This window comes from Poromitra crassiceps (genome assembly GCF_964638095.1).
Source record: "Poromitra crassiceps genome assembly, chromosome: 6".
Taxonomy (NCBI): domain Eukaryota; kingdom Metazoa; phylum Chordata; class Actinopteri; order Beryciformes; family Melamphaidae; genus Poromitra; species Poromitra crassiceps.
In genome coordinates this window covers 63,821,742-63,844,341 of record NC_139627.1, presented here as the reverse complement: position 1 = coordinate 63,844,341, position 22,600 = coordinate 63,821,742, and the positions used below count along the sequence as shown (strand labels likewise).

Below are 22,600 nucleotides of genomic sequence, written 5' to 3'. Positions count from 1 at the left end.
CTCTATAAGGCCGACATGATGCTGATCCACACTGACAACATGCTAAAGTCCATTGGTTTTTGAAACACTGGATTGTTGAAAGCTTTCAGGAATATTTTATTTTATAGACACTTGCTTTATTCTTTATTCAGATTGAGTCACTGCAGTTTGTCAGTGACTCACTGTGAAGTCCTGGTCTCAGCTCTGAAGTCCAACCCCACCCATCTGAGAGAGCTGGACCTGTCTAACAACAACCTGCAGGACTCGGGACTAAAGCTGCTGTCTGATTTCCTGGAGAGTCGACACTGCAGACTGGAGACTCTCAGGTAAAATCACTTTAAACTCTGTTGATTTGACACATTTCTCCAAACTAAGGTCCACTCTCTCAAAACAGGATTCCTGAATCTGCAAAGGTCGCACTGCAGGTTTTACATGAGGATTTGAGTTTTATTGATCGAGCACAGCAGTGAAGTTCAGTGACTGAGAGAAGATTATCCATGTAAGGGTTGATGCATGACAGGGTGTCCATTATCAGAAATTACTGGACGTGGAGGCGTGAACCATCCGAGGCAGATTAATTTCTGATAATGGACACCTCAAAGTGGATTAACCCGCTTATACTGTGGTGACTTGCCAAAGAAACAGGAATGAGACCATCAATTTATATTTTAATTTGTTTTGCCATCAAAATTTAAAGTTTGTCACAGGGCATAAGTTCCCCTGGTAACAAAATACTTTTTGATGTATTTTCGCCCATCTCTGGCAACATGCACAATTAAGCGACATGCAGGCAGGCAAGCAGACAGACCAGGGCTAAAGGTTGTGTTCACACACCTGATTATCTTTTAACCATGTATATTTCCATGTGTTTTGCCATCAAAATGTTAAGTTTATGATAAGACATAACTCTGATCCCCTCGTAACACATGGGCAACCGACTAATACCTGGAACAATCATTAGCATCCCATCAGCTTATCATGCAATGGAAACATTGTTCACTGCTCCAAGTAGGACGAACCTTGGATACCAGTTAGCAATGGGACATAATATAGTCCACTCAGCTAATCAGAGAAGCCTTTGGGTAGGAACCAGAAAAGCTAACATAGTAACTTTCAAAGTCAATATTGTTGTGTACGGTTGACAACCCGTAAATATAATTTACACTATGTTTAACAACAAGACAGGCTAGATATCAAGCCATGTCATTGTCCCCAAATCAATAAAAAAGATCACAAACTATAAGATAGGCTCTGTCGGCCCCAGCCAAGGATTGTGGTTTATAGCATAAAGCTTGCGGTGTCCAGGCAAAAATGTCCACCAAAGTGCCTTGGGAAAACTGTGAGATTAAATGAACTGCTTTATTTAGTTGAGTATTTTACCAGTTTCAATTACAGAGAGCGGGTGTTTTAGAGAAAGAGACCTCTTACTATGATTCGGCTCGGCTCTGTATAAAAACCTTGTGAATGACTAACACTGACAGAACCCTAACCGACAAACAGGCTGAGCTAACAAGTGTCAGCTGAACACAGCCGACAGTGTGGCTAGCAACACCGTCCACAAAACTCCATTGGGGAAACAGTGACTTTTTAATGACAAGGCTTTAGATTTCATTTGTGAAAACATTTATCTTCCAAAAGGAAATAAATCATAATCAAAATGCCACAAGGACATTGGCTAATCACCACAGAGCTGCACAAATCAGTTAATTTGGGTGGTTTCTCCCCAGTGTGATGTCACGTTATAATCTTGATTCTTCATATTTCCAAAAACGAAAATCAGATTTCTAAATAGCCATTATTTTTGATAAACTGAGCACACATAGTTAATCTAAATAAATGGTTACTTTGACTATAATTTTTTTTATAGCACACAAGGGTAATCTAAATGGTTACTTTGACTATCAAATTGTTTTCTTCTAAACTTTGATAAAAGTGCCATATTAACCCTTAACGGCAGTAGAGCAGAACGGCTGTCTGTAAAATCCTCCATACGGGTTGTAGAATGGAATTTGTATCAATAACATCATTCTTCATCCGCATTAACCAGATAGCATCTCAAGCCAAAAGAGACCGGTGACCATAAAACCAGTTGTGACATCAATATAATAATTAAGCCAGGAGTCAGGAAAGTTGTCTCACATAATTGAATTCAGCCAAACATACAAGTAGAAGGTTTCCATTTGCACAGAGACTGGCTCCCTGGAAAAGCTTGTTTCCAGATCAGGAGCTCAGGCCAGAATGACACACAGTCAAAGGTTCTATACTGTATTCTCACATATCTCAAATATCTTACATCTCTTCACAAGCTATGTTTGACCAGCTCACAGAGCAATGCAGGAGTCAAGAGGAGGAGGGGGGCTGTAGCCAAGACAGAAGTCCAGCAAGGCCACATCCCTGAGTGAACTTGTCACTGTCCTCCGCTCACAGCCAGATTGACATAGAGGCCATTTACACCTGCCGCTAACATGCGTTTTCTGTGATCAGATTGCAATCAGATTGTATTTTATCACTTCAGCCTGATTTCATTTACACCTGGCATTAACATGCATTTTCTGCAATCTGATTGCAATCAGATTGCAGAAATGGTTGTCCTCTTAATCCGCATAAAGTTGGTGTATCCAGATTGAGAGGACACATTGCATTTACACTTGTGTTCAATGTGTACACAATGCATCCCTGACTACCTCCGGAGGTGGTTTGGCCGATCAGATTGCAATCCTTCTTCAATGCGTTTTGGGGGTGTTTACACCTGGCATTTCAAGTGATAAAACACAATCTGATTGCAATCTGATCACAGAAAAGGCATGTTAGCGCTAGGTGTAAATGGCCTCTATGTGAACCTGCGTCTGCATCTATCTTGACTCGTGTTTTGAAGCCAACTCTGAGCCCTGCAAGGGCACCATGACAGTGCACGGTGTGAAATAGAAAAGAGCTGCTAATGTCCCTTATAATGTAGGTTATCTTAGTATGAGTCTGTATTGTGTTTTGTCTTTGTGATATGCATCTATAGATAATAACTCATATCAATAACTATGTGTATGCAATTATTGATTATTGATTATGAAATGAGCCAATGCAACATTCATTTTCTCCAACACGGGCTGAGACCATGGCTGAGACGCAGTGCATTGATTTATGAACAGACCGTTTGATTGGAACTACTTAGCTAGGTGTACATTATCAGAAAATAATGGACACCTTGCAGCCATTTAGAATCGACTATTCACCCTATTACCTCTGTCTGTTCCTCTCAGCCATAATCCTCTGTCACATCTCCAGCTGGTTCAGGACAGAGCAGTTACACTAGATGTTAACCAGTGACAAGGTGACATCACCATTTGCCCAGTTTTAACATCTGTCCTCTGTTCAAGATTCAAGATTCAAGATTTTTATTGTCACTCCGTAGTACAAGTATCACGTGTGAAATTCTTGTGCTGTACGCTCCGTTACAACATAGTGCAAAAAATAAAATAGAAGATATATAAATAAAAAACAAGAGGCAACGGGCAATAGAGCAGCACGCCACAGACAGTGGCGTATTCACTGCCCATAGTGCAAATGGCATGAACATACTTTAAACATAATTAAACATAATAACATTCTGTTAGGTGCAAATAGCGTATACCTATATAATTATATACCTATATAATTAAACATACTATTGAACATTAGTCATACATAATGGTGGCATCTACAGTGCGGTACAGTACGGCTACTACACTATTTGTATATGTTAAGGAGTCTCGTGGCCTGTGAGAAGAAACTGTCCCTCAAGCGATTTGTGCGTGCTCTTGGGACCCTGTATCTCCTCCCTGAGGGTAGCAGGGAGAACAGACTGTTGTGGGGTGGTTTGTGTCTTTGATCTTCAGGGACCTCCTGAGGCGCGCGCCTCACCCTTCTTAGCGCCCCGCGGTCCATGGTGGTGCAGTTCCCGTACCAGGTGGTGAAGCAGCCAGTCAGCAGGCTTTCAATGGTGCCTCTGTAGAAGTCCCTGAGGATTTTTGGCCTTAGCCCAAATTTCTTCAGGCGCCTGAGTCCGTGTAGTCGCTGTTGGGCCTTTTTGACAACAGTGGCGGTGTGGTTGGCCCATGTCAGGTCCTGGTGGATATTGACTCCCAGGTACTTGAAGCTGTCCACCCTTTCCACCACTGTGCCGTTGATGGTGATTGGGGGGGGGGGGGGGGTGCATCCCCCCCCCCCCCCCCCCCCCCTCTGTAGTCTACAATGACCTCCTTTGTCTTGGAGACGTTCAGAGAGAGGTGGTTGTCCTGACACCATTGTTCCAGGGCCTTTCTGTAGGAGGTGTTTCTGTTACCAGTTAGATCAGGGGTGGGCAATTATTTTTCATGGGGGGCCACATGAGAAACCCAGATTGTTGCCGGGGGCCAAACAAATATTGTCATGCTGTAACCCATGGATGGGTAACTTTGATGATAGAGAGGGCCACAAAAAATGTCCTCGCTACCAGGTTTTGCTGAGGGCCGAATGGCGCCAGCGTGAAAAATTTGGTGCATTTGAAGCCACGTTTAGAGGAATAACTCATTTTAAATTAACAGTTGTGATGTCATTATTCAGTCTTAACAACCAATATTTCATCCTTTTCTCACTCACTCCTATGTCACCACCTGCTCTCAGGGCTTGAAATTAACTTTTTTGACCACCTGCCAATATATGGCTGCTAGATTTTAAAGTTACCAGCCAATTAGAATTTCCACTAGCCAAAATGTTTTTCTTGAAATAAATCAGAATATGAGTGGGTTAATTTAAGCATAAGTATCACTAAGTGGCCCGGGATGATCAAAGCCTGTGTTGAGGGTCACACGAACAAAAATGCAGTCTTGAAGCTAAATAAATCCAAAACCAATGAGTTAATTATTTAAATTTCTAATTCAATGTAGCCTTTTAGTCATAAAGATTATTGAAAGATATTCCATATTCCAGACTGAAATGCTATAACAGAAGTGGAGTATTGGCCAGAATGACATGAACATTTGGACACTTATTCAGCGGGTATCTTGCATGTTGCGTTCAGGTGCACTGTGTAATTTTTTTTTTTTTGCAATTCCATCGCGGGCCACACAGGTGGCGCATCCGGCCCGCGGGCCGTAGTCTGCCCATGTATGAGTTAGATAGAGAGTTCATATTAACATGTGATTGAAAAGTGACTGAACACATTTAAAGCAGGCTAGTGTTGGTCCTGACTTACACTGTGGAGCTCTTAGTTCCCTGTGAGGGGAGAGCCGGCTTAGATCTTCAGGTCCTCCTGACTTTCCCTCAGTCCAGACTCAACACTGAAGGTAGTTTCACTTTAGTCCTCAGGGCTTCCAGACTGAGGAAACCCTCAGAATGTGGCTGCAGATTCACTATCATCTGCGTCATCTTGTTATTATTTAAAGCCCCAATAAGCATTTTTTTCACCTTAATATAACACATAATATAAAACTCAGAGCAGCCGAAGATGGCGAGTTCCGCTTCTGGCTTTAAGGTTGTGTTGTAGGCCCTAGAGTACCAATCAAATATTTTAGCCCAGATTCCCATTAATGAAGGGCAGAACCAGAAGGCATGAGATAGTGTGCCTTCTGACACCTGTCACATAGTGGTGAGACAGAAGGGAAGATCCTGTGTAGTTTATGCTTGGAGTAGTGAAGACGGTGAGCAACTTTAAATTGGATCAGCTGGTGTCTGCTATTAACTGAGCAGAGTTGTACCACTGACAGACTCCTTTCCCATATAATATCAGATAAATCAATACCAAGTTCCCCCTGCCATGCCTCTCTAATCCTCTCAGTAGAGGCTGTGTTGCAGTTGTCAAACAGTATCAAAGAGAGGAAATCTCTGCACAACTGTGTACATCAGGTGCATCGGAGAAGCAGGATCAGTTGAAGAGGAAGACTCCCGCACACTGACTACCACTTAAAGAAGGCTTTTATTAAATAAATGCAACGTTTCGGTCAAGCGACCTTCATCTGGCATATCAGTTGTTATAGCATAGCAGTTGTCAAACAGACATACAAATCTAGAGATAAGGTGCTTGGAGTGAGAAGGACTCAACAATACATAAAAAAAGCATGCTCATTTGGAAGCGCTTCAATGGTGAGAATCTTGGATCTAACATAATTTCTGATTTGCAGAAATCTGAGCCAGTTTGTGCCGGGCAACCCGAACTTCCTCTTCAGTAGATCAAAGGATGCAAAATGGCCATCTATGTATAGGTCTTTGATGGAAACTAGCCCCTTCTTTTTGGCTATCTCATCGGAGAGACCCTGTATCATCACGCGTCTGCCTCTGCACGCTTATGGCATCAGTTATTTCAGTTGTACATCAGGGGCTGCTGAAAATAAAAGATTTCCAGAGGTGGGTATGCTCTCTCCGCCTCGACATACAACGTCATCTGAGGTGGTCAGTGAAGGTTTCCTGGGAATGTATTTCTGCTCTACGTCACTAGGAGAGTCCGTTTATCACCAGGGTTCCCATGGGGACGATTGTCATGAGGAAGACGATGATGACAGACGTCTCCTTCCAGGGCCGCGGGAAGTAGGGGTGCTGCAGCACCCCCTAGATTTAAAAAAAATATATATATATATATATATTATTATTATTTTTTACAAATGTAGTTAAAAATATTTTGCAGTGCACTATGTTCCTTTCTTGTTTAACACATTCACTGCCAACAGTTTTTTTTTTTACTGTAGGTAGCTTCTGCCAAGGTTTTTTTTTGAGGATTCTGGCTCATCTTTCAAGAGCCAGAATCTTTCTGCTAGGATTTTGTGAATACAAAATATCTCAAAAGAACTAATAGAATGTGTGCTTTCTCTGTCTAAAAGAGTTAGTTTGTAGAGTTAGTAGTTATGTAGGCATTAGCAGTTGAATACAGCATGGTTTCAGCGTCTGAAAATTTAAGCTGAGATAAATGCCTTTTTGTGAAATTCGATAGTACAGTCACTTTAACCATTTATTTTTGGCATCAGTAAGACGTCAGACATCTAAACAATAGTTTTGAACAGTAATTTCCTCCATAACAGCAGGAAACCCCCCTCTCCTTCAAACTCCTCCCTCCGTGTGTGTTCTCCTCCCTGCGTGGCTGCAGCGGGTGTGTCACAAGCGAGTTTCTGCTGCCTGTCTGCTGCCTGGCTGCCCCTCGTCGGGCGAGTCTGGATGGGCTCGCTCGTTTCTTGGGGTTTCGGTTGAGAGCTTTGATGAAGCTTTTGCGATTCTGGGCTTATTTATGCTTCAAAGTGTGTTGCACCCAGTCTATTTTTGGAACCCCCCACCGTTGTGCGCCACCGTTGTGCGCCAGCACGAAAGCGTTTTCGCCAAACCATTCTACGGTATGAGAATGGTTTCCTCGCGCTTTCCCCTGCAGTTTTGGCTCGGCTTTTTCTAGTCTGGAGAGCACTGTCGCCACTTAGTGGGTCGGTGGAATGGGTTGTACACGTTCGGTGGCTCCCATATTTTTATAGGAGATGTAAAAGGGTTAGATCCACGTCCCACCGTCAAATTTTTTTTTTTTTTTTTGGACGAGATATCTCGTCCACGGCAGTCAACCGTTGGTTTCTGCTTGACGAGATATCTCGTCCACGGCAGTGAACGTGTTAAGAATGTTTCGGGAAATGAAAATGTAGCCTATTTAAATAGAATTATCAACAATCAAGGAAGTTACATGCTTGTAGGCTAGAAAAGAAGAAGAAGCGCGCATGCACGCACATGTTGTGTTGAACCAACCAACAACCAATACGAATTGTTTAATCTGGCAATAAAGAAATGTGAACTTGACATGCTATTTTAATAGCCTACTCAAAAATGCACCTCCCACTATACAGCAGAGGAGTCAATGTTTCTTGATATATGCCATTCAGATCAGAATAATTAGTCTAGTCATTAAGTTTGCTGATAATATTTCTATCATGTTAAGTCTGTGTCATGTTAACTGGTGTATTCAGAGCAAATAGGGAGATATAGAGCATTATCATCATGCTATATATCTCCTTCTTTGCTCTGAATGAGTGAGAAAAGGAGAAAATACTGAATAATTACATCACAACAGTATCCTAATGTTAATTTAAAATGAGATATTCCTCTAAATATGCCAAAAAAATGTAAAAAAAAATACGTAATTTTCTTTTTTTGCCGGGGCCCTTGCGGGCCCCACCGAGAGTCCCTTCCTCCCAGCACCCCCTGCTTGAAGTGACTTCCAGCGGCCCTGTCTCCTTCACGGGTTGCAGGCCTGTATTCAAGCGGAGGTCCATGAATGGAACCTGGCCCCTGAAACTGTATTGCTCACATAAACTATCTGGAGCTGATGGCTCTTTTCCTGCACTGGAACATTTCCTTCTCCTCCTGGGAAAGTGTCACATGTTGGTCAGATCAGACAACATGGCAGCGGTGGCTTACATAAACAAACAAGGGGGCACACTCTCTTAAGTTGCACAATCTGGCCTAGAGCCTGATATGGTGGAGCAGCAAGCACCTATTGTCGCTACGCGTGGCTCACCTCCCCGGCATTCAAAACAACGGGGTGGACCATACTCTCCAAGGGAAATGTCCTCTAAAGAGAGTGGAGACTCAACCCCCAGGTTTGTCACTGTGTGGGAGAGATCCACCAAGGCATCCGTAGATCTCTTCACATCACATGAAGACACGCAGTGTCGGCTGTACTTTTCAATAAGAGGCGTGGCTCTCGCGTCGCTGGGAGCAGACACGCTGGTGCATCCTTGGCCAGATGCATTGCTTTATGCATTTCCCCCACTCATCACCCCAGTGCTACTTAGGGTGAGAGAGCACCAGCTATCACTAATCCTGATAGCTAGGGTTGCCATCCAACCCATTTCCCGTTTCCCAGGAAATTAATGACGGGAAACCGGAAAGAAATTTAGTTGTATTTTTACATGCGGAACATATTGGAATAGGCCTATATTTACAAATATGCTGACAGTTAACTTTTTTAAATGATATAGCCTATGTTTTAAAAGAACATGTAATATATTTGGCTACTGTAAGCAGTGTAAGTCATTAAATGATCATGATGTATAGGCATTTCGGAGACATCAAAGTGAAGCTAAATAAATCCAAAACCAACAAGTTAATTATTTACAGTTTTACTTAATTGTAGAACAGTAATTTCTTACACATGAGATTACTTTTAGCCTTTTAGTCATAAAGATTATTGAAAGATATTCCATATTCCAGACTGAAATGTTATAACAGAAGTGGAGTATTGGCCAGAATGACATGAACATTTGGACACTTATTCAGCGGGTATCTTGTATGTTGCATTCAGGTGCACTGTAATTTTGTTTTTCTTTTTTTTACAGTGTATAAAGTAACCGGTAGGCCAGAGGCCAGTAGGCAGGTTAATGATCGTTAACTAGCTGCAGAGTCGTAGTTGCTCTTATCAAGCATGGCTGCGTCAGGGAGATGAGAGAGGGAGAGAGAGGGTCCGTGTGTGTGATGTCACCTTATCAACAGGGCAGCCCTGTGTCAAACTGGTTGGCGTAGCTAGCGTGAAATACCTCCAAATAGGTGATCCTTTGGCTTGCTCCATGCTGTTAGCTGCTCCTGCCTAGCCTACATCAGCTTGTTTGGAAACAGTCTACCCCAGGCGTGCTGAGCACGTTGCTAGCGTATGACGTCACACGCTGCACACACATAGAATTAGAGTGAATAGAATGGCCCTATGGATCGGTCTATGGATCGGGCCATTTGCCACCGATCTAGAATTTTGTGCTATATCAGGGCCGATACCCGATACCAGTATCGGATCGGCGCATCCCTAATTTGAGTCAGGGCCATGCTGTTATTGGGGCTTTTGCATTGAGTTTATGATCTCTTTGATAGTTACGTTATATACACCGCCGTGACTACCTGTCTGTGCTCGTAGCCTACTACTAGGCAGCACAAATGCATTGCCTTAATTGCCTCGTCAAAACTCCAATGGTGAAATAAGTATAATTACCACGCTTCTCAGGCTTTGGCTGAAGCTGTAATGCACAGTTGATTTATTTTGTTTAGGCTACATCATAATCATCTCCATCCCTATGCCTAGCATCCAGACACATAGCAGCAGAGTTGCTAGTTTATTCCTGCGGGAGAGTTGTTTAGGCTATGATCTGTGATGCGCTGAGATATCCAAATTGGCATGGAGAGATGACAGCATGCAGAACCGGACTGGAATGGCTCCGTGGATCGGGAGCTTGGAAGGGAATGTGATTGGTTTACTGGAGATCACCAATGGCCACACTTGTGAATAATTCTACGTTTAAAAAGGCGTGGTTAAATGGTTACCCCCGCGCACTCTGGCTTTTAGTATCAGGGAAAAATGAGGGAATGCGCGTGACCACGCCCACTAATAGCGCTGCGCCCAGCCATAAACGCAAATTTAAGGCCAGGGGGAAAATAGAGCCCGAAGTCTTCAGCTTGGCCAGGGTTATTGGGAGAGCTTGGAAACTCAGAATGGAGAAGTTGTTTATCTGAATATATGACTATTTGTCTTGTTTATGTTTGGTCGAACCTTTTGTAACTTTATTGTTGATCTGTTTGTATTGATGAATTTGAATGATTTGTGTCTTGTAAGCCCATACCATGAATATGGTGCATGACCATATAAATACAACTAACTATCTATCTATCTATCTATCTATCTATCTATCTATCTATCTATCTATCTATCTATCTATCTATCTATCTATCTATCTATCAGTAGACACACGTAACTGTACTTATCAAAATAACATATTTTGAAATCTGATTTATTTTGTGGAGGCTTAGCAGTGGCTAACTGGAGCATTGACTGTAGGAGGTGTTGCAACTATCCGTGCGTAAAACAAATGCACCTGGAGAGGCGCGCATCTACATGCCCGCGCCCATGCATGTGTCAAGAGCGCACCCAGCGCACCTCTGTCACACCTACACATCTTTTCTCAACTCATTATCGGGGGGTGGGGTTTTTCTATTTACTACGCTACTGAAATGAATTCTTGTCAGTGTGTAAAATAAATGAACCAAACCAGAACACTCTCAATCTGCCTTCTTTAAAACAAAATGATGTCTGCAAAAGGAGGCTCACACAGCCAGGCAGACGGACAAAACAAGATGGCTGGACTGAGGCTGAGACCAGACTCACATGACACACCCCTGTCATTCGCGGCCTCAAGATTTGAACAGACATCCCAGACTGCTCCAGGAAACATTATCCGGAAGCAAGAGAATCAAGCTTCATTTTGAGGTATCAAAAACCAATGGGTGACGTCACGCTCACATAGTCCAGATATACGGTCTATGCTTCAACCATTAAGGGCAATATGACCCCATTCCATAACACCTGCATTTCATTCAGAGCTGATTCCTCTCATCCTTCCCCACTCAAATCTCTCCAACCTTCAAGACATGTCTGACTGATCCCCCCCTCACCGTCTGTCATGTATTTTGTGCTTTCTATCATTGTATGGGCTTACACCTGTGATATAGTGTCTGGTAGTATTTGTAATGAACTGTCCTGTGCCTTGTAACTTGTCTGATAAATGTTTTATAAAAAAAAATATTATAATAATCCTAATAGCCCCATATTGGCCGAGCAGACCAGGGATGCCGTATAAGTCTTTGTATAGCAACAAATGGCGTATTTGAGAAATGGTGTCAGGTCAGGTCCATCACTCTGTTCCAGTGTCCTGTCCAGGAGCTATGCTTCTTACAGGATTTAAAGGATGAGGGCAGAGCCTTCTCCACCATTAAAGTCTATCTGGCTGCTATCTCCACCTGTCATGTAGGTGTCAGCTCCACCATTAAAGTCTATCTGGCTGCTATCTCCACCTGTCATGAAGGTGTCAGCTCCACCATTAAAGTATCTGGCTGCTATCTCCACCTGTCATGAAGGTGTCAGCTCCACCATTAAAGTCTATCTGGCTGCTATCTCCACCTGTCATGTAGATGTCAGGATTACGCCGAATGGGCAGGATAAACTAATCAAAACTTTATGAAAGGATCGTGCTATTTCTGCCTTGTGCATAGATGCTTTGTTCCTTCTTGGGATCTGCCGACCATGTTGGAGGCGCTCTCTGGCCTGCCTTTTTAGCCCTTGGAAAGTGTGGAATTAAATTCCTCTCTCTTAAGACTATGTTTTGCTGGCTCTAACTTCAGCTAAGCAGATAAGTGAGCTGCATGCAGAGTTGCTTATGCTTCTCCCCAGACTTTGGGAAGGTGCTCCTGCACTCCTTTGTGGCTTTGTGCCCAAGGTTAAAGACTCTGTATCCAGCTGTGCCACGCTGGAGCTACAGACCTTCCACCCCCCACTTTCACAGGGGAGGGTGAGAAATGGCTTAATCTACTCTGTCCAGTCATACATCTGTGTGGACAGGTCTAAGGGGTATAGGAAGAGCAACCAGCTTTTCGTATCCTGGGCCCCTCACACAAAGGGTTAGGGTTTGATGTGCCAGCGTCTATCACACTGGGTGGTGGAGGCTATCATCCTGGCCTATGTGAGCCATCGACTGATGCCTCCTAAGGGCCTACGGGCCCATTCCACCACAGGTATGGCCACCTCATAGGCCCTGTTTCAAGGTGTCGCCATGAGGGACATATGTGCAGGTGATAGCTGGGCATATCCACATACTTTCATGCGGTTTTACCATCTGGACTTCACAGAACCTTCACTGGCTCATTCTGTACTTAATGTGGGGTCATGCTGACTGTGTACTGAAGTCCTCAGAGGGTGATTGGGGATTCTGACCCGTGCACGGGTCATGGTCATGTGGGCTTCGGAGCATGCAATCCAGGAGTTGGCCATATATCCCTTAGGTGAGATACCAAAGGAGAGATTGAAAAAGAATGTAAGGTTATTTGATGTAACCCCGCTTCCTTGATATCTCGAGTGAGGTACCTCACACCACTGCCCTTCTTGCAAGGTAGGGTACGTGAAAGAAATCACTTGAGAATGACGGGAGGGGATCCTGCAGCTCCTTATATAGGGGGACGGTCCATCCTGGTCATCTGAAAGATGATTGGTCTGCTGGTTGGCAGACATGCTGTTATTGGAGCTTCCATGATCAGGTCACGCCAAGAGACGTTCCCATAGGTGAGATACCTCACTCGAGATATCAAAGAACTGGGGTTACATCAAGCAACCTTACGTTTGTTTGGCTTAGCCTTTAGCCTAGCTTGGGGTCCCGGGGTATGTTCTATCTGAAAACGGTGTTCACCGTTTTGCTATGGTTTCCGGGTTGAACATCATGTTTCCTCGCATGTTTCAACTTCTACAATGCTGCACTAAGGGGACTTGGTAAGAGCTATCATCAGTTACTAAACTCTTTGTTTAGTAATTGATGTATTGCTCTGTATTGCTGTCTGAGCAGTAGGGGTGTGCCACCTTAGGCACCTCTGATTCGATTTGATTACGATTAAGGGTGCTACGATTCGATTATTAAACGATTATTACGATTATTACGATTAATCACGATTTTCGATGCCTCTTTTTCACCAAACAGGATTTTTTTTAAGCAAGGTGTATTTGTCAGTATCCATTAATTAAAGTAAACAAACAAATGTACCTCCATTATCTTCAGTTGCGACTGAAGTCCACGCATCACATGTTACAGCCACCCTGCATGCTTTCTTCAGTGATTCCAGTTTCCAGTACTTCGGTTTTGGTCTCGTTTTACGTTTTACTGCTTTCCGGGCGAAATACTGTATTTTTTGCAAATAAAGCAAAAAAAAAATGCAAAAAAAAAAAAAAAAATTGCAATTTTTTGCAAATCGATAATCGAACATTGTGAATCGATTTTAATCGTCACGTGACTCATCGCGATGCATCTAAAAAACGATTAATCGGCAAACCCCTACTGAGCAGTACACTGTCCTACAATCTGTTTTTATTTAATTGTACCACTATACATGTGTCAATGTTGTATTATTATTGTATTTTATTGTGTTTGGGTTGGGCATGACGAGTGCATGACACCTTAATAAATAAGTAAATCAATCAATCAAGCTATCTAGAAATACATCTTTTACTTTGTTTACTTGGTTATTTTGTAAAAAAACAACAACAATGCTGCACTAACTGGAATTTAATTGTGATAATAAGAGCCACCTAAAAAAATATTGTGTGTGTGTGTGTGTGTGTGTGTGTGTGTGTGTGTGTGTGTGTGTGTGTGTGTGTGTGTGTGTGTGTGTGTGTGTGTGTGTGTGTGTGTAGGCTGTCAGGCTGTCTGCTCACAGAGGAAGGCTGTGCTTCTCTGGCCTCAGCTCTGAGCTCCAACCCCTCCCATCTGAGAGAGCTGGACCTGAGCTACAATCATCCAGGAGCCTCAGGAGTGAAACTGCTCTCTGCTGTAAAGGAGGATCCACACTGGAAACTGGATACTCTCAGGTATGGAGAAGCAACGTTTGCTAGAAGTCTGAGAGTCACACATTTTCTCTGTCACAGTGGAGACTGGACTCTCTCAGGTATGGAGAGGCAGCCTGCGCAAGAAGGCTGAGGCTCACACACATTTTCTCTGCCACACTGAGAAGATGTGGGATATTAACATCTAACAGTAGTTATGACTGATGCTGTATGGGAACTCCTTCATATTGAAGGTTATTAAATGTTTCCATCATCAAAGAGAATCTGCTGATCTGACTTTGTTTCTTCCTCCAGTGTGGACCATGATGCAGTGCGGTGGTTGAAACCAGGTCTGAGGAAATGTAAGTGTGTATTTAGTTTGTTTTATGAAAACAAAGCAACACATTCAACTATTTAGATACAAAGTCCATTCACACAGCAGCATGTGATGTCATTCAGAGAGAGAGAGAGAGAGAGAGCGAGAGAGAGTGTGTGTGTGTGTGTGTGTGTGTGTGTGTGTGTGTGTGTGTGTGTCAGAGAGCGATGGGGAGGGGGTTGTGTGAGAGAGAGGGTGTGTATGTGAGTTTGTGTGTGTGTGTGTGTGTGTGTGTGTGTGTGTGTGTGTGAGTGTGTGTGAGTGTGAGAGAGAGAGAGAGAGAGAGAGAGAGAGTGGGTTTGTGTGTGAGAGACTGTGTGTTTAAGTGTATGTGTGTGAGTTTGTTTTTGTGTATGTGTGTGTGCGTGTACTGTGTGAGAGAGAGAGAGGTTGTGTGTCTGTATGTGGGTAAGCAGGACTCCAGACTAACTTTTTACACTAGGTGCACCTTACTTTTTAATTTAGGTGCACCAGCACATAATTTAGGTGCACCCACATTTTTCCCCACGCCTTTTGGCACCACACTAATACATTTTAAGCGTTGCCTTCTTTGTAATTTTGTTACATATTGGCAATTTATTAAAGTGATACGCTCAAAGATTTCCATGTAAATAAATGTCTGTTAACACTTTGAGTGCCACGGCCCTTGGGCAAAAGGTGCTGTACTGTGCCACATAGGCCGCAATGCATTTTAAAACAGTCATATAATTTCTTTAATAATTACTAAACAAATTACTAAAATAATGTAAACACTGAACACGCACAAATAACGATGAGACTCTCTTCTATCACCTGCAAAAAAAAGTTTATTGATCCCATTTTCCGTTCTTTAGTTATGAGCCGGAGAAGATAGCTTGATTGACCAAAAACAGCCATTTTTTTCTAGAAACCTGAGATATTCAGCCTTTTGTGAAAGGAAGCATTTCAAGCACATCATTGACTCATTGCTGATATTTTCTCATGTAATGACACCTCAAAAATAATTTCCTTCAATAAAAGAGTGAAAACAAAGGAATTTTGTTTGGCCAAATAATATTTTTTAGCTGCAACCAGCAGCGCTGGCCCCTGCGTGTGCAGACCCTACACCTTCTTGCTGGTCTTGATTTACTGCTGGTGGGCATCAGATAGCCTATTTTAGCTTGTTTGCTCTCTGTGCATCGAGCCTGCTGCAGCTGCCTGGGTCTGTTGTATGCTGTAGTGCCCTGCGTGCCCCCCCCCCCCCCCTCCTCCTCCCCCCCCCCCCCCCCGTTGTGGGAGGAGTGTCTCTCTGGGCTCTGCTGTGAGTGCGTTTGCTCTGCGTGTGCTCTGCACTGAAAAGTCCGCTACATCCAGCTTTTTTACAGCCGCGTGTATTTGTCACCAGCTCCCATGCTTCCAGTTGAGAATAATAACAACTCCACATGCGGATGGGCTGTAGCAGCGGACACGGAGGTGCTCAATTGTGACAGCAGATTGGCTGCTGCAGGCACAGCTACGTTATGCTTCAATGAAGCAGCTGCATACGGACGGATGCGATGCGATTTCCTTTTCCCTAACGACTTCTTCTGTGTGTTTTACTCCACGTTCTCTCATCTGGAGAGCGCTGTCGCCACCTAAGGGTTCTGTAAAATAGGTTAGACACATTCAATAGCTCTCATATTGTAAGAGGCGATGTAAGAGGCTTAGATCGACACCCCCCCGTCAAAAAAACAATTTGGAGTTATTGACGCCATTTGGCGTCGCTGGCAGCGTACGGTAAATTTCTCTTGACGCCATATGGCGTCGCTGGCACTCAATGTGTTAAGTCACTCTCACCAACTGAGTTAACACAATGGGGATTGAGCCTATGGCCCATTGATGGAAGCCTGCATTTGAAGTATTACAGCATTTATGAACTGGGTGTGATAGTGTCACCTTACAGTATGCTCCTAAGTGAAAAAGTTAAGAGCACATTTAAGGACACAATGATTAATCTCTGATACTGTTCTCATGATGCACTATGAATTTCTTACCAGAATGACTCAATGCAGCTCATTGGCTATTGTCATTAAATTATCATTAACCATTTATTCAGTCATCTGTAGTTTGCCTAACATTATGTAATGATTGCAGTGAAAAACAATAGCAGATAGCTGCTCTTAGATGGTCTAACATTAACAGACAGCATAGTCATATTGTCAAAAACACATTTTAGCGATCTTGAATTACATGTTGCAGGGCTTAAAATTCGGCACGGGATTGCGAGATACGCGCATCTTTTGGGAAATTCCCACATATTTTCAATTTATAAAGGGGGAGTAATCCCGCAATGGTTTACGCGGACCGATCTATGTGTTTGTGCGGAACTTTGCTTAATGCATTCAAACGACTGGCCGGACGAGTTACACAGCGGACCACATTTCACTTCCGTTGCTGACAAGTTGACAACAAACACAGCACGCTCGCTCTGTCCGCTCAGTCCTCTCTCAACAACGCTAAAAGCCTCTACTGATTTGCAATGCATGTCTCACAAGGCTTTCCCAGAAGAAAGGAAAAGCCTGAGCTGGTGTTACGTTAAACCAAACAGGAGGCAGCAGATTTGTTTAGCATTAATGTTAGTTGTGGCTGAGACAAGCTGTGGCTAGTGAACCACGTTAGGTTAGCTAGCTGGCGTTATCGGTCCAGGCAGCACAGCAGCGGTGTAGGTTAGCTAGCTGGCGTTATCGGTCCAGGCAGCACAGCAGCGGTGTAGGTTAGCTAGCTGGCGTTATCGGTCCAGGCAGCACAGCAGCGGTGTTCGCACAATCGGTGTAAGCACTCCCCAAACTGCTTGTTGTGGCAAACATCCACGCATTGAAAGCACTTCATACTCCCAGACCTGGCGTAATCCATATAAAAACCTTTCATGCTTTACCCGAAATAAAACGTCCAGTCTACCCGCTATCGGCTAACATGGAACTAACGTTCTATTGAAGTGAATGGAGTGGGTAGATAATTAGCTTTGGGCCAAATGGACTTGAGTTTAGCTTAACTATAGGTGCTGGACAGGGCCATGATCTGTTTGGAGATCAATAATAAGGAAAACAAATGCGCACATTTACATAAAAAAACATCAGTCAACATCATAACATACAACATAATGTATTTTATGTAATCTGGTGGAAGCAGACAACGCATTTCGTTGCAAGTAACATGTTAATAGAATAAGCAGGGATGCAAACTAGTCACCTTTAGGTAACAGTGAGTCACCTTTTTCATCCCAAAATAGGGCACTTCAGTGAATGATTCTGTGTCTGCCCTGGTATCTGTCACCTTTTTAACTATCCATGACTTTGCACCCTGAATAAGAGTCTAATTACTGTCTTTTCTCATTGTGTTTTATCTGGAGACTAAGCAGCCATAGGCTTTCGGTTGTATTAAAGCCTTTATTTTTTGTATTGAGTGATACACTTTACTAAAACACTCATCATATTATAATACCCCAGGTGTGCATAAACTACAGGTTAAGTAAAAACAAAAATGTGAAATTATTAATGGTTATCGTATCTGTTATCGGACAGGAGAAGCAGATATTTACCGGTTATCGTATCGGCTGAAAAAATCCCCCCCAAAGTCTATAAATCCCCCCTATCTGAAGAACGATTCCCCCCCAGTTTGCAAAGTGAATTTTAAGCCCTGTGTTGGGTAACATTATTCCCAGAATTTGCTTGATAGTTATACAGTAGTTAGCAAGATGCTAACGTTAGTGATGCTAATTAGATGCTAAGATATTGTGGCGACCCAGAGTTTGACATGTCGGTGGCGATTACGACGTTACGTGAAGGCAGCGGACAAGCCAGTGTGTAGGGGACTTCCGGTCTCGGGTGAGGAGCGAGTCTGGGAATACGAGGAAGCGGAATAAAGACTGTACCAAGTATTGCCTCTTCTCCTCCTCATTAATGATCCCGGGAGCGGATTATTACATTGGTGTCTAGAAGTGGTAACTACGAACTTTGCCGCTCGCCTCGTGCGGTAACATCAGAAAAGAGAGGAACGGAGAAACGGACTGTTGCTGCTCGCTGCGGAGGTTCCAGCCAGCTGCAAGCCAATCAGGCTGGATTTCCCTCAAGTAGGTCGGCTGGAGTGCTACAGTGGGCGGGTGAAGAGGCAGCGCGGAGAGAAGGGGAACGGAACCGAGTGAAGATTATGCCTTGGAGGATCGACTTGGCGTGAGCAGTTAGCTGCGTGTGCTTAACTGCTGCAAGGCTAGCTGTGCGTGCTAGCTGGAGGCTAGCTGGTGTGCTAGCTGGGGGTTAGCTGGTGTGCTAACTGCTACAAACACCACGTGGAATGGCACACGTTGGTGGACCCTCGTCGTTGGACGGGGGGAGGGAGGAGCTACCGACTCAGGAGTTCAGCGCGGTGCTTGCCGGCGTGGAGGACCGCTTGATGCGGGAGATCAGACGGCTGTTGGAAGCGACGCCTGTCTGGGCAGAGGAGCTTATGAAATGGCTGCAGGAGGTCACGCAGCACGGAGAAAAGCGGACGGAGGAGCCGCAGAGACTGTGTTGGACTTGTGGAGCACAGGGTCATCTGGCGAGGTGGTGTCACAGCATTCATTCGGGGCAAACCAGGTACGCGGAGCAACGGTACTGGGGGCGCCCGGGTGTCTGTTGGTCGTGCGGGACGTCTGGACATCTGGCCAGGGAGTGTCCGGAGGCTGTCAGAGGACAGAGGACAGCGAGAGAGGAGAGATGCGCAGGCGGCTGGCAGGTGAGACTCTGTTGGTCGTGTAAGAAGCCTGGACATTTGGCCAGGAACTGCACTGAGTCTGTGGAGGACGAAGGAGGGACACAGGCTGAAGAGAACATTATTAGAGTCGGGGTACTGACGATTGTGTCTCCAGAGGAGAATGCGTGCAGCCGGGGGGAAGAGGACATTGTTAGGGTCGGGAGAGTGACAGTGGTGTCTCCAGATGAGCGGCTGTTGCTAACGCCGGAGGAACCGGCCCAGCCTAGCTCCTCTGCTCCCCCCACAATTGCTCTGCAGGAAGCCAAGGTGGAGATCGCCGTCGGTTGTGTTCTCCCTGCTGCCCTGAACACGCCGCCCCCTGGGGGAGGGGGACGGGAGGACGAGTGTGTGCAAGAGGCGGAGGAAGAGGAGTACTGTGTAGACGTAGACCTGACGGACAACAACATGGACATCATGGATGTCGACGAGGACGAGTGGAAACGCAGGCAGGCGGAGGACGCGGACATCGGTCCGGTGGTCGTGTGGGTGGCGGCCGGGCGCCGGCCCCCTGTGGAGGAGCTTCGCGTGTGTTCCGGGGCCACGAGGGGACTGTGGGAGATGTTTACCGACCTGCATCTGGATGTAGATGGGCTGTTGGAGAGGGTTGTACCCAGCTGCCTGGGGGGATTGGTGTTGCTGTGGGCGCACAGGGGCCGCAGCGGTCAGGGGCATCGGGGGTCTGAAGAGACACTCTTCCGTGTTCGTGCACTTTTCTACTGGAACAAACACAAGGAGGACGTGCGGAGCTACTGCAGTGCGTGCGATGGCTGTGGAGCACAGAAAAGGGGCCGAAGAGAGTCACCCTGCGAAGGACTAACCCCACTGGGGGTTGGGAGGGATTAGAGTGCTTCAGATGGGACAGAAGCTTTGAAAGAGGGGATGGAAATGGTGTAGAATTTAAATGAATGGGAAAAGAGAAACGAAATAATTGAAATGTGAGTGAAAATGAGTGTAAGAGGAAAGGGGGAAAATGTCAATGATGTAGATGATGGTGTGTGGGAAAAAAGAAAAGAAAAGACTGTTGTGGGGAATTAGAATTTAATGTGGGGATGGAAAAAAGATATTGGAAAAAAAGTGTTGATGTGTTAGTGTGTTTTGGTACAGGGGGATATGTGTGGGTTGTGGGTGCCAGCGTGGGAGCTGGCCTAAGAAGGGAGGGGGTAATGTGGCGACCCAGAGTTTGACATGTCGGTGGCAATTACGACGTTACGTGAAGGCAGCGGACAAGCCAGTGTGTAGGGGACTTCCGGTCTCGGGTGAGGAGCGAGTCTGGGAATACGAGGAAGCGGACTGGACGTGTGTGTTAGCGAGGAGCTGTGTGTGTGTAGCTAGAAGCTATGAGTGTGAACCGGGAATAAAGACTGTACCAAGTATTGCCTCTTCTCCTCCTCATTAATGATCCCGGGAGCGGATTATTACAATATCATTGTCATGCCAGCTAGCCTAACGTTAGCCAGAACTCATGTCTGTGAGGCCGTAGCTTTGTCTCCTGCGTACAAAACCACCTGACACATTTTAATTCCATCTGTTTGATGGAATTCATCTGTTTGACTCCGAGTCCGGTACGAGTGATTCTGGCCGGTCACGCTATGGATCTGGATGGCTGGCTGCAGACTGTCCTGTGTTTCCTCCACAGCCTAGCCCCCCCCTACCTGACTGACCTCCTCATCCCCCATCGCCCCTCCCGTACACTCCAATCCTCTTCTACTGCCACCCTCATCATCCCCCCATCCAGACTCAAAACCTTTGGTGACCGTGCTTTCTCCCGCGCCGCACCCCGACTTTGGAACTCCCTCCCCCAGACCGTCCGAGACTCTCCCTCACTCCCCACTTTCAAAACCCGACTTAAAACCTACCTGTTCTCCCAAGCTTACAACCTCTCCCACCTCCTCCTAACCACCACCCTCCGCCCCCCCATCCCCCCCTGCCCCTCCCTCCTGTTATCTTCCTCTCCTTGCTTCTCCATACAACCTTGCCCTGAACTGCCACTGTTATTTGTACCTGTTCCCTGTATCTGTTGCCTGTTACCTGTATCTGTTGCCTGTTGCCTGTTTCTGTTGCCTGTTGCCTGTTTTTTGTTTCTCTGTTAAGCGTCTTTGGGTCTTGAAAAGCGCTATATAAAATAAATGAATTATTATGAATTATTATTATTATTCACTAGCGATAAGAACGATACAACTTCCAGTCGGATTTTCAAAGTAAAACGATTATGCACACGTCTAAAGCACTCAGAAGCAATAGACTACATGCACAACTTATTTACTTCCTGAAATTAGTACAGCTTCTTTATTTCCTGTCCTACACTATTGGATGAACTGATTAATCAGGTGTGCCTGATCATTGTTGTGGCTGCAGCACACCTGACATTAATCAGTTCATCCAATAGTGATGACAGGAAATAAAGAACCTGTACTAATTTCAGGAAGTAGTAGAGTTGTGCATGTAGCCCATAGAAAACGTTTGATTTTTGTATTTCCCTGCATGTCTTTGTGTGTGTGCATGATGAGGGGGGATAGATTAACAGCACGGCACGCTGTAGCGTGCTGTGCTGTTAAGATTATGGTTTGTTCCTCCAGCATGCCGTATTCATTTTAATTTGCTCCCAAGCATGTTTGACCCTGCTGATTGCAGCTGAACGCTGCATGGAGAAATATCACTAAATCATCTGCGTAAAAAGGAACCATAAACGTCTCCAAAGTGCACTAAGGTGCTCTGTGTGCAACGCTGCTGCACATCATTATAGGCTATTTTTTAATTCAATGCCCGCACCGTATTGATTCAGAGCCTATAAATCTATGGATTAGATCTACAGTATGGAGTTAGTGTGCATTTGTGTGTTTGTTTGTGTGTGTGTGTGTGTGTGTGTGTGTGTGTGTGTGTGTGTGTGTGTGTGTGTGTGAGAGAGAGAGAGAGAGAGAGACAGAGGTTTGTTTGTGTGTGTGATAAAGTTTGTTTCTTTGTGTGTGTGTGTGTGTGTGTGTTTGTTTAGTTTAGTTTAGTTTAGTTTATTAGGATCCCCATTAGCCGCAGCAGGATGCTACGGCTATTTTTCCTGGGGTCCGATCACATAGCAAATAGAGTAATACATAAAATACAATACACAAAATAGTAAAAGTACAGTAACTTAAGTAGTGCAATACATTACATAACATATAAAGTATATGGTATCAGACATGCAATATCAGTGCACAGTTCAGTGCACA

At 44.7% G+C, this 22,600-nt stretch overlaps 1 protein-coding gene across 1 annotated transcript in view; it reads left to right on the top strand.

Annotated features, from left to right (window-relative positions):
- The window catches only part of LOC310778027 (uncharacterized protein), a gene marked incomplete at both ends in the record, with an annotated part of 71,996 nt that overhangs the window by 35,219 nt on the left and 14,177 nt on the right, over nt 1-22,600 (top strand). The window contains 3 exons of the mRNA XM_083638342.1: nt 132-305; nt 14,165-14,338; nt 14,609-14,655. Coding sequence (XP_083494468.1) covers nt 132-305; nt 14,165-14,338; nt 14,609-14,655 — 395 coding nt within the window. The remainder of the gene's footprint in view (nt 1-131; nt 306-14,164; nt 14,339-14,608; nt 14,656-22,600) is intronic.